This window comes from Argiope bruennichi, chromosome 4 (genome assembly GCF_947563725.1).
Source record: "Argiope bruennichi chromosome 4, qqArgBrue1.1, whole genome shotgun sequence".
Taxonomy (NCBI): Eukaryota; Metazoa; Arthropoda; class Arachnida; order Araneae; family Araneidae; genus Argiope; species Argiope bruennichi.
In genome coordinates, this window is record NC_079154.1 from 142,528,096 (window position 1) to 142,541,651 (window position 13,556).

At 31.1% G+C, this 13,556-nt stretch overlaps 1 protein-coding gene across 2 annotated transcripts in view; it reads left to right on the forward strand.

Moving 5' to 3' along the window:
- LOC129965469 (annulin-like) overlaps window positions 1-13,556 on the forward strand; it is a 75,708-nt gene that overhangs the window by 34,019 nt on the left and 28,133 nt on the right. Inside the window, exons 1-3 of one of the 2 annotated variants that reach the window (XM_056079363.1) lie at window positions 762-970; window positions 6,368-6,586; window positions 12,124-12,257. In XM_056079363.1, the coding sequence (XP_055935338.1) occupies window positions 796-970; window positions 6,368-6,586; window positions 12,124-12,257 (528 nt within the window). In that variant the 5' untranslated portion in view covers window positions 762-795. Of the gene's footprint in view, window positions 1-761; window positions 971-6,367; window positions 6,587-12,123; window positions 12,258-13,556 lie in introns of those variants that run through there. The other variant, XM_056079362.1, reaches the window with a different exon arrangement.

A 13,556-nucleotide genomic window follows, 5' to 3' on the forward strand; every position in this document is an offset into this window, starting at 1 on the left:
CAGAGACGTGCGCATTATTGTGCTACTTTTTATATATTATTTAATATGAGGTAGATTTATCATTTATATATTATTTATATAAATGATTAATAATAAATTATATAAATATGATTTGATATGAAAAATAAAATTGTTGGTATAAAATTGATATATAAATATTATTTGATACAAAAATGATTAAAAGTGGTGAACGTTGTGTGTTCCAAAAGCGAAAATATTAAGAAATATCCCCCCCCAAGAAATCTCGATTAACCTATAGGGACATCACATTAACTATGTCCTTACCCTCTCATTTGAACTATGTGAGAGGAGTGGCAGTCACTTTTTGCGTTTACCACGATAGAATGAATTGCTCATTTGGCACTTTGTCGTGAGAAACGGTGCAGCGACATTTTTTTTTTTTTTTTGACATTTACATTGTTTACTACTTTTAATATTCATTTGAAATTCCTCTTCAGTTAAACAATGAAGGGCTTTACATATTATTAGGCTGAGTAAGAACTTTCGGATCTGTTAAGATCTAATATTTCTGTTAAAAGTTAGAAAATGATCGTTCAGTCAGTCCATCTACGAAGGGAATCCTATGTCGATAGATAATGAGAGAAGTGTAGAACGAATGTCCTCAATGTGATATTACGCATCGACTCATGTTTTCCGCTCCAGTCCTGTACATATCTAAAATTACACACAGTTCCCAGAATAAACGTTTCGGCCTACCACTACTCGTCCATCGTCTGTATTTCCCCTTCTTTTATCTCTTCGACTCTGTGTTGGTCACCCAGCAGCAACTAGTGTATGTTTTCGCACGTTTTGAATCGCTGCTGCTTAAGAACGAATCGCAACCGCGTCCAGCGCAAAAACATCGAACCCATCACCATGGGCAAATCCCAGCATGGTTTCGGCTTGGACTGGAAACGACCTGCTCCTGCTGAGTGGATTACCGTGTTGCCCAGGAGGAGAAGGCGTAAAGGTGAGTATTTGAGGAAAGGATTAATCTTGGGCATTAATCGAGGACTGAAATTTCGCTGAGATGTTCGAATCAAGAGGTGCTTTACTGGAAGCGTCTTTGCAGAGATTTCACGGCATGCTGAAAGGTCGGTGGCCTGGTGGAAATAAAGGGAATTCGTTTGCATTCTAGAATACGAAGTATACAAACAAAAAGTTCTGCAATAGTTCCTTTTCCTTAAAGATTTCTGATACGAAATTTTGATGTTTCGAAAGTGTTTAGAATTCAGATTTTCAACCTTAAATTACAGTATTTGACAATACAAACGGAAGGGAAAACTGCGCGGTGTGTCGACACGCTAAGATATATAATTGTGAATATGAATCTTGTATATTTAAAAATATTTGACGTTTTCATTTCTCGAACACCTGTATTCGATATTCTGTACAGTGAAAATCGTAACTAAAATAAAAATCAAGCCGACTCTAATCCCTCTTGATTTGGCCAAATGGCGAGTTCAGAACTCTCGATAAAGGTACTGCTTTTGCTGGAACTTGATTTTTTTCAGAAAATTCCGATGATATATTGCTATTTCTTTCGGAGAAATATTTCTAGCGCGTAGGAGCTGAATCAGTTCTTGAATAACGCTGATGGCGATCGTCGTTGTTCACTCTCCGATTCCCATTCCGCAGCCGTGCTATTGCCTGCGTCACTGATAAGGAAAAGGAAAGATGGCGAATCTTTCTTCTATTTCCCCACACAAACATGAGCAGTCAGTGATGCCCGTCATTTTTTCCCTTCGTATTTGTTTAATACTATTTCATTCAAGATTTTCAAATAAAAATATTTGATAAAATTTCATTTATTAAGAATGTTTTTAATTCTAATTTTTTTCATGGGATGATGCATTACTCAGTGCTTTATGAGTTGATTCATTTTCTTATATTTCGGATAACAAAGGCTTTAGATTCCATGGATGGATCGCGAACATTTTTAAAAACGGCAATGAGCGGCAAAATTTTCGAAACTGGATTTAGAAAGATTTTAGAAATCCTTTTATTTATTTCTTCAAAACTCAGTATTATAGTCGTGTTATATATTGTTCAATTTACTATTTAATTTAATTTATTTATTAGTTTAATTTACTTATTTTCTTCAGTTCCTTTATGAAATTTTTTATTATTAACTTTAGAGCAGAATCTTTTCAATTGTGAATCGCTATCACATCAAAAAGGGAGCTGCACAATTTTTAGAAGTTCTTCTGACAGTTGAAAGTTTTGATGATGACAATGCTTAAAATTGATGAGAAAACTCATCTTGGGTTCAAAGTTTAATCATTCAACACAACTGAATGCGTGTTTCATTCTGTGTGCTTTAAAAAAAACAAATGTGCTTTCTTATTAATGACGCAGTTTTTGTATGTTTTGTTTAATTAATAGAAAACAAAATAAAGGAACGCATTTTTTTAAACTAAGAGTTAAAATGGAAGAAGCTGTATATTAAAAATGCGATACATTTTTGAATTTTTTTTAAATTTAAATTTGTGCTCGTTGCATTCCTAGAATCTTTTTATCTAAATCTTCGTTTTAAAAAAAATCTATTTAGTATTTTCAAAAGATTCTCATAAGAATGAACTTTCTAGTCTTAGACTGATAAGAGCTCCTCGCGTTGAAGATCTGTCCGGCCCGTGGAAAATTTTGTAATGGCAGTTCAATAATTTAAATGAGTGATATAATCAGCACATCACGGTTCGAGCCAAATTCCGAGTAACTTTCAGAAATGCAGTTACAGTTTCATTCATCGCAATAATATAAAGAGTTTTTATAAAAATAATTTTTTCAAGTCTTTATTGAATTTTATAATGAAATGTATTAGGTCATAATAATAATAGTTATTATTTTTAACCACTTCTAAAAAAAGTTTGCATGCTCCTATTTCATACTGTTATCTCACTCTTGTCCTTCGTGATCCTGGGTCGCGACCTCATTTGGAATTTCGTAATAGACTTTTTGTTGCTTCAAAAAAAAATAATGAAGAAGTATATGCATCTGCTAAGTATATCTTGATCATCATCATCATAAACATATCTTAAAAACATATATTAATCACATTAAACATATCTTAATCATCATAATATCATTAGTATCTTAATCTAGTTAGAAAAGATATTTAAGTTTAAACTAATTTAATTGAAATCTAGTCTTTTGCTGTAAGTCTTTGAAATGCTTTATATGTGGATTACATTTTTCGATAAAGAGCTTCACTCTGAGGCTCTTTGCTAACAGCAGAGAATTTCCAATCAAAAGTCCTAAGTAAAGATAAACTGAATTGCTCCGAACTATTCGTTGTCATCTTACTGTGTTTGATTACTCCAGTACATCTTTCGTTTGTTGCTGAAGGTCTGTATTTTTAAATTGTAAGAATTTTCGGATGTGATTTCTGCCATCTGGATCAACATTTCTAATTGGGCAATAAGTTGAATGCCGAAGGTTAATAAATCAAAATCCATTAGGATTCTGACCAACTGTTGCTCCGGGCATTTGTTTTCCTTGGGAGCTTCACTGCAACTGTACCGAACACGAAAGGTGTTGAAATTCACCTCTTATTTTAATTGACTGAAATCATGATGGATTGCTATGTTGCTTAAATGAGACAACGGGAAATGAGATGCTTTGGCGATGATGGAATTATTCGCTTATCTTTGCATATTGCGTATTTAATTGTGAGAAGTGCGGTAGATCGCAGGTGTTACTAGAAGCGCGCGAAACAGCGAGTTCTAGGAAGGTGATACTGAAGGAACATTTTATAGAAACATTAGAAACTATGTTTAATAGTTGAAAAATGTTAAACACGGATGTCTGGTCCTAATCTTCGATCCTAATCTTTTATGATGTTGTTGCCTTTTATTTAGTATAGTTTGTAACATGTAAACGTAAAATTTATAAAACAAATATTAAATTAAATTACCATACTTTTTAAGCACCCAGATATGATTGCAAACAATAAAATCAACTGAAAATTGAAAAAAAAAATATCAATTTATTAAAGCAAGCCAGAATAATATTTTGTACATAGGAATTGCCAAACGAAAATTTTAATATTTTATTTCCATAAACCTGTGTTGATGATAATTGTGATATGTTCTTTATTTTTGTCTCGAAATAAATACGCAGTCCATGAGATTGCCATCAAAGGATTGCTATCAAAGGAAACACTGAAGATTTAAGAAAATCCTCATTAAAAATACGCTACAATCCGGAATCATCATTCGATATTTATTCTAACTTCTGTAACTATTATATATGAAAAGAAATACCTGAAAAAAGAGTAAAATTTTTATAATTCGTGATAATTCTCCGTGATTATGTTAGTATTAAATAAATGTATCCTATGTTGTATGTTTGATCTCAATACAAAATAATTTCTTGTTATTTCTCTAAGATTTTTTAGATGATTAACTCGCGTTTTTTTAAAGTAAAATAATACGTTTTCGATGAAATGCACTGAAAAACGTTTGCAGTTTCATTTTGTAGTATATTGACAGAATGTGATGCCCAGCTTTATGTTATTGTTCTAAAGGCTCTGATGCAGAGCATTTGCTTTTATTTCTAAAGATGAAGGCTCAAGATCAGTATTTAACTGGATATTTAATTTTCATTTAATTTCTATTTGTATAAAATGTAATATGAAATTGCTGTAAATACATTGAGTACAAAGTGAGTCAAAGAAAAACTAGATGCTTATGAACATTTTGCATCGTTATTAAAAAAAAAGACTTTAAGAAAATATAATAATAAAAAACCCCGTAAAATACTACATCATGCATTTTACATAGAATGATTTCAAATATATGAGGTTTCATAATGTTTTTCTTCTTTTCTTTAAAAGAAATTAAGAATAACTTTAACTAAATAATAAAAGAAGGAAAGGTTAAATGTCGTTACAAAATGATATAAAGCTAGTTATAGAAATTAAAATGAAGTATATTATTCTTTAAAGAACTTTTTGAATTCCTAGGTTAGAGTATATATATTCATTTCAATCCGAATCAGATATTTCATAGTGAAATTCTCAGACTAGTTGCACAGATTTTCTGTTTGTATACTATCTTCTTCACTTGTAAATGATTTTACAGATTCTTGGTTTCCGTTCCTTTGCGTGTTTATTTTTCTTTGTTCACTCTGTCCCGTCATCATTGTATAAAAACTTCCAGTCATATGATAGTTATGTGACTTCGCTACTCTTTCAAATGTCAAACTATTCTTTTTTACTGTGAAAACGTCAAAAGTTCTTTCTGTTCCAGCAGTTGTGTGTTGAAAATGCGCCAATTCCACTCAGTTACAATATACTGGTGTCATGCAACCAGAAGACTTCTCAGAGTCTCTGTAATGAACGTTTTCTGCTCTACTTTCTAAATGAAAAGAAATCGAGTGGATTTAAATCACCTGATTGGAATGCACTATTTGTTGCCACATCATTTGCTCATTTTTTTCTTTCTCTTAAAGTGCTCGAGGATTAAAAAGTCTTCAGATTTTTTTGTATAAAAGCAACATTAGAATATGCTTTACTCAGATATTTTCCGAAGCTGTTCAATTAACCATGGACCAGATGAATTTGTGAGTCTTTCGATTCAGTGTATATAATTAATTTTACTACTAGTTCAAAATACAAACATACGACATACATAATATGAAAAATTATTATTTTACTATAAGTTCTATTGCTTTAAATTAGAAAAAGTAAATGATCCTGGTTAAGTTATTTTGTTTTACATTCTGTTTACAGTAGTATTTTTTATTATTTATTCATAATGCTATATATATATATATATATATATATATATATATATATATATATATATATATATATATATATATATATATATATATATATATATATATATAATGTTTTTATATTTTATAATTTTTAAAAGAATATTCTAAAAAGTATATAAGAATTTCCGTGAAACACCTCATTATTCCTAAAATATATTTGAAATTTTTCTTGCTGAGTATAAGTATATTGCTTTATAAGAAATATTGCAATAAGTTATTTTAAAAGTGATTTTTAATTTTATTTTTTGACCATTTTAGGTTTAAATGTTATTATGAAACATTCAAGTATATATATTTTTCATATTTTGACAGCTATTACATGCTTACAATATAAATACTTCGAAATTAGAACTTGATTGAAGTAATGAATCAAATTGAAAAAGTTAGAAAAGGTTTTATTAAATATTTTTAGATATTTTATTATATTTTCCCACAGTTTTGATAAGATTTTTAAAAATCAGTGTTACAAAAATATATTCATACCGTAGTTTAATGTTAAACTGAAATTTGTTTTGCAAGTTATTATTCACATTTTGTATACTGTTTGATTATGTTTATTAATATTTTTCTGTTCTTTCTTTTGCAGTCAAAGCAGATGACAACGAAGTGCCACTCATCGTTGAACTGGTGCATTTGTGCATACCCACCAACACACTAGACCACCATACCAACGATTTCCACGTGGTTCACGGTGAGAATCCCCGACTTGTCCTGAGGAGAGGATCTCCTTTTAAAATAAATGTCGACCTGAACAGAGCTTTCGATGCCTCGAAGGATATTCTGTGTCTAGTGTTCACTTTAAAAGGTAAGCCTTCTTAACGACTTTTTTTGTTCTGCATACCACAATAGTTTGCAGTTTAGAAATCAGACTATCCGAATATTACGTGTCCGGGATTGCGGGACAAGAATAGGATAATAAAAGTTGTAATTCATTTCTAGTTTACAAAATTTCAATTGAAATATTCCTTATTTACATATAATGCAATGTTTTTCTATTGCGCTTTATTATTTAGAAATTTATGATATGTATTACGCTTTTTATGTCAGCTTCTACTTACGAGCCATTTTGTCAGCTCAAGAATTCTCCTACCGGTTTCTTTAAGTTCGAGGAGCACCCGCCAGATATCAATACCAAACAGATATTGTTTCTTTTGCACTAATTGTGTCAGTAAACTTGGTGACATGCTACTTATAGACATATGAAAGGCCTCCTCGTATTGTTTTATCCGATAAGTGAGGACAGAAGGTTTCGAAAATGAATGAATAATGTAAATTTCTTTAACATTTATGGAGAATAGGCAGGGATTGCAATATCCTACTACTAGGGATTGCAATACCGGACCAAAATTTCAATACCGGTATTCGGTATCTTTTAGTTCTTAATACCGGGATACCGGTTTTAATACCGGTATTAGAAATTTTAGAAAAAGAAAGAAAACCCACGTGTTTCTTTGTTTTATTTGCCAATTATATAAGAGAGGGTAAATATCCCAAAAAATAATATGTAACTTATAAATTATAACAGTATATAAAGAATCACAAGAAAGTAAAGGAACAACTTATTTATTTTAATCACAAAAAAAGTGTAAATATCACTATTCAATCTGTGGTACTATTACAAATTTTTGAAGTATGATCTTAAAAAACATAATGCATCAATTGTACTGTCATTAAGCCTGGAACGCAATTTTGTGTAAAAATTACCAAGTTCAAAAACACTCTTTCGGCATCTACGCTAGTTAGTAAGTGATACTGTTAGCAATGCGCGATATACTTTTGCCAAGTATTTATCTCTAAATCCCTCATCTTCAAATAAATCAATTTCTCGTTGGATGGATTTGAATATAGCTGATTTCTGTATTGCATTTTGGTTCGTGGATTTTTTTTTTATTTATCGCTAATTCTAATTTTTGTTCGAGAGACAATTCCTTTTTACTATCGACTTTAAGGTCATCATAATCTTCGATAACTGAACCGAATTCTTCTGAATGTGGATAGATTTGTGGGTAAAAATGTTTTAAAAATTTAGTATAAAATTAATCAGATTTGAATTGATTCTTTTCTTTTCTTTTTTTTTAATTTTCATTTTTAAAATCATAATAATTATGTAAATACCATAAGACATTTTCTATTTTGGTATGCCTTTCCTCTGTGCGATTTTTCAATGTAATATATAATTCTTCAAATACTGATGTGTGCTGTTCTTTCATGACTGAAACATGAAATTTATTGTTGCATTCGCTATTAATAAATTAAAATCTCTCCGACATAATGCCTCTATAGTCAGTTTTATTGGAAGTAGAGCTGATATAGTTCTGGATATTAAGTAGAATTCACTATCTGAAAAATTAATTTACAGGTTTAAGTCGATTATTGCTTTTAGGATTGGATTTCTAAATTTCAAAAATCGTTCCGTCATTAGGAGTAAACTGTTCCAACATGTCTTAGAATCTATTATTGACATATATTCTGTTTTATTTTCAGTTAGTATATATTTTTGTAATATGTCATTTTTTGTAGGGGAACGTTTAAATATCTTAACAATTTTTCGAACTTTATAAATTATAGGAAGCAATTCTTGATGGGTTAATATTTCATCCTCATTAGCAATATCTTCTACAACAATTACATTATCATTATCTTCATTATCAATATCACTCTCACTCTTACTCTCTTCAATGTCGGAATACGAAGTTTCTATAACCACAGTATTTGGATTCTTGTGTTCTTTATTTTTTTGGTATAATACATACATCTCTTACTCCAAACTGAATTCCATGAGTATAGCACAATTGCTGATTTGTACTAATCAACTTTCCAACTTGTTTCATAACTGTTGCTCCATTAGTCGTTATGGATACAATATTTTCTTTCAGGGGTAATCCATGTTTCACTAATTTAGATTTAAGCAATTAATGAAGCCATTAATTAGCTAATTAATTTCGCCCGTTAGGGAGACATAAAAACAAAAACGTATATTATTTTGCTATATTGGCGATCCCTGAACATAAAGTGGAGGCAATTTTAAAAATTTCTTGTAAATACCGAAAAACCGGTATTTAAACTTTTGAATACCGGTATTACAAAATTGTACAAATGGCTCAAAATACCGGTATTCGGTATCCCGGTATTGCAATCCCTACCTACTACCTAAAAATATCGAATACCGCTATTCGATATTTTTTAAATCTTAATACCGGGATACCGGTTTTAATACCGGTATTAGAAATTTTAGAAAAACACAGGTGTTTCTTTGTTTTATTTGCCAGTTTTATTAGAAGATGTAAATATCCCAAAAAATAATTTGTAGCTTATAAATTATAACAGTATATAAAGAATCACAGAAAAGTAAAGGAACATCTTATTTATTCAAATCACAAAAAAGTGTAAATATGAATATTCAGTCTGGGGTACTATTACAAATTTTTGAAATATGATCTTTAAAAACATAATGCATCCATTGTACTGTCATTAAACCTGGAATGTAATTTTGTGCAAAAATGACCAGCTGTCGAAAACGCTCTTTCGACATCTACGATAGTTAGTGGTAGTGTTAGCAATACGTGATATACTTTTTCCAAGTATTTACCTCTAAATCCCTCATCTTCAAATAAATCGATTTCTCGTCGGATGGTTTTGGACATAGCTGATTTCTGTATTGTATTTTGGTTTGGTGAATTTTTTTTTATCGCAAATTCTAATTTTTGTTCAAGAGACAATTCCTTTCACATTAGTGTAATCATAATCTCCAATAACTGTACCGAATTCTTCAGAATGTGTATAGGTTTGTGGGTAAAAAAATTTTAAGAAAATTTACTATAAACTTGATCAGATTTGAATGGGTTAGTCCCTTCTCTTCTTTTTCGTTTTCATTTTTAAAATCATTATAATTATGTAAATACATAAGACATTTTATATTTCAGTGTGCCTTTCTTCTGTGTGATTTTTCAATGTAATATATAATACTTCAGATTTTGATGTGTTCTGTTGTTTCAATGACTGCAACATGAAATTTATTGTTGCATTAGCTGTTAATAAATTAGAATCACTCCGACATAATGTCTCAACAACCAGTTTTATTGGAAGTAGAGCTGATACAGTTCTGGATATTAAGTCGAATTCACTCTCTGAAAAATTAATTTGCAGGTTTAAGTCGATTATTGCTTTTTGGATTGGATTTCTCAGTTTCAAAAATCGCTCCATCATTAGAAGTAAAAAAATTTTAAGAACAGAAATTTTTCATTTATTCTTCATAATTTAATGTTTATAACCCTTTTATTAAATAAAAATTGCTCTGAAATATTTTACTGTGCATTAGTACCTTTTTCCTTCTTTATTACTAATTATCTGTAATGTTAAGTCTCATAAAACCGCGAGTCTTCATTGTTAAATGTAATCATCTCCTCCTTTCATCTTTCCTCTCACCCCTATTTTGTTGACCCATTCTAACGCATGCGCAAAAGCGCGGAGTGTTTTACAGTCCGTTGTCAAACAGTATTTTATCACTTCTCTTGATTGTACGATGCAACTTTGTATTCACAGTCTAATTCATTTCGTCCTTTAAGGAGACATAAAAACAAAAACGTATACTATTTTGCTATGTTGGCGATCCCTGAACATATAGTAGAGACAATTTTAAAAAATTTCTATTAAATACCGAATAAACGGTATTTAAACTTGTGAATACCGGTATTACAAAATTGTGCAAATGGCTCAAAATACCGGTATTGCAATCCCTAGGAATAAGTTTACTTTGCAAAATCAAAAATTACACCACTTATAAGAATCGCCAATGAGCTATGATTGTTAGCTCGCCGATCAGAATAAATCGTGATCCTCTTGCATATGCTGCAACCATTTGTGCTACAACTCATAGTCAGCGGCTGAAAGGAAGCAAGTGCTTCATATTAAGTCTCATGATTTTTCTTTATTAAGCAATTTTTCCTTATTGAGCCATTGCTTAAGCCCTGCAAGCAGTCAATGTGACTTTGTTATAGAAAGAAACTACCAAGCTAAGTGGATATTATCAATGTTAGCTGATTAGTGCTGGAATGATATGCGTAAAATATAAATTTATAGAAAGAAGTCTCCAAAAGATATGTCATGCATACAACTAATTCCCAGATTATATTTTGGCATTGCATTTCTTTTAATTAAAAGCATATCTTGACAGACCCTGTGTTTCAAGTGATACACACTTGCATTGCATCATATGTCATTTTACTTTTATTTTAGTGTATAATTAATATATTTGCCCCCCCCCCCTAGCTAATCATCTTCAAACTTATTTCATTTCTGCAGTAAATAAGAATTCGTTGATCTGTGCTATTACTATTTTCAAATTAATTGTTGAAAATATCATCCAGATATTACGACAGGTTTATTGTGAGTTTTGAAAGCTTTGTAAAAATTTTACTTCCTTCGTGTTTGATTGGCTGAAAGATAGAATTTTGTAATCGTTTGTTCTGAACAAGGCCGCGACTTATCTTAAAGCATGCGCTATAAGAATCTCTCAAAATAAGTCAAATTCAGATTTTGAATAATATTAAAAATGAATGAAAGAAACACGTATACTTTTATTAATATGTCAATATACAAAACATACATTTTAAGATTATGAGGAATGCCCCTAAGAAAGTTCAGAATTATTAAAAATGTTTTATAATACCTGATATGAACTGTTATGGCTTATTGACCATATTAGTAATGTTTACTTTATTATGATATTTGACAATTATTATTACTGTATAAATGATGTAAATATTCTTTACAAATTTATCGACCTTTTTCAGAAAGAATTAGATAATGACAGAAATTCCTGTAAATCACCTCGCAAATACGTAAAATTTAATAGACCCCTAAAAGCGTTTGGAGTCATTCTGGAACATATGACTATTTTGTGAGGGTGCCAAATTAAGATCTAACGATATGCATTTATGAAAAAGGCACTCATCATTCCAATAAGATTCATTTTGCTCCGTCGATACTGTGGTGAAGCTTATAAGCCAGATAACAACTTACTGTCCAGAGTGTGCACTTTTGTCTAGTGGTCTTGTTACTCGGCTACAAACCGCAACTTTGTGAGTTCAATCCTACGCCATTCACCAATCATCCTCAATTCTTTAAAATCGTTTGCTGCATCTCACATGCGTCTTTCATCTTAGAAATTCAGTGCGCTTCTTACGTCACAATGCAGCATAAAAGTGACCTTTGATGGACTCGGGGATAAATCATAATCCAAAATTTTAAACTCAATAGACCTGGTTCAAACACGAGTCTCTTCTTATGAAAAAAAATGAATCATTAAAAATTTCTTCTTTTATTGTTTGTTCCATCCTGCAGGTGCCAACTCCCCTTCCTACTCTCAGAATACTGAAGTTCTGATTCCTGTGGTGCTGGAGGATGAAAAAGAAAAAGTCCCTGCTCCTTGGGAAGCCAAAGTACTCGAAGCGGAAACGAAGACATTGACTTTGGAGGTAAAATAAAATGCGTCATGTATTAAATCGAACATTTTTTAGCTCCATTCGCTTTGAAGAAGTGGTGTCCCATCTTTGAAGCCTGCAGGCTTTCAAAACTTTCTACATTATTTCAAAAACATATTTATAACTGGTTTCTTTATATTTATCGATTTTTTTTCTTTCTGTTAATGAAAGATCATGAATAAATGCACATGAAATCGTCCATTCTTAGCATATTATAATCGCAGGTATGGCGAAAAAAACCTCTCTTGTCTTATTTGAGCTACGAAGTGCACCTTGCGAAGCTTCGCTTAATTTAAGGAATATGTGGGGAGACGTTATTCTCAGTTTTCTCTAACTAGAAGAAACAGTAGAGGTGGCCTTCCTAAAATTTTTCGCTTGCTCTCTTATAAAAGTGATAACCTCCGCCCGGAAAAATTGTAGACCTTGGGTCAGGCAGAGAACTCTTTGCTGCGCGTTGACGTATAATAGTTACGAAATATTGACCTTTGGGGTGAATTTAGCATTTTTGCTGAATCAGTCGTGGGAACATCAGAGAGTTTTTAGGCGATTCATCCCTGGCGTGCCTTTAATAGTACTCAAAAATCGGGTTTGTATTTTAGATTTCCTTGCACCAAACGATTGATACGAAAATTTGATTCAGAACTACAACTGCAATCACAAAATCATACATTATATTTAACAGTCATTATGTTTTTGTGCTACCACGTTTAGATACCTCTGAAGGTACAGACCGACAGGCGTTCAACCCTTTGATGGATCGAGCTCAGAAATAGGTTAACCGTTTCCAGATAAGTAATCGCTGTGACTTAGTTATGGAAACTGATGTTTATATTCTCTAAAACAATTATTTTACAAAAATGTGCTTTGTATTATCATAAAATTCAAAAAGTTTTATCATTTTAGTGATTTCAATTCCATTTCCATATATTTCGCCTAATTTTAATAATAATTTTTAATTCACTACGAATAATGCTTTTAAATACTATGATTACATTTAAACTCATTCAGCTAAACTTTCAGTTGCGTGCTTTTGCCAATCATTAGCTCCGCAGTTGTTTTTTTCACTTCATCTTTTATTTCATATGTACACTTTTTAATTTGCAGTAAATTGATTCAGCTGAATTCATGCTCTTCAATCATTTCAAATAACGAGTTGGAATTATTAAAAAGTGCATATCCATTCTATATGAATCATTTGACAGCCTGAAAAATCAATAAGCTGGTCACCAAAGGCGGCTAGTTTTGGTGTAACTTACGGTAAATTTAGGTTAGTAGTTGCTCTCAGTATAGAAT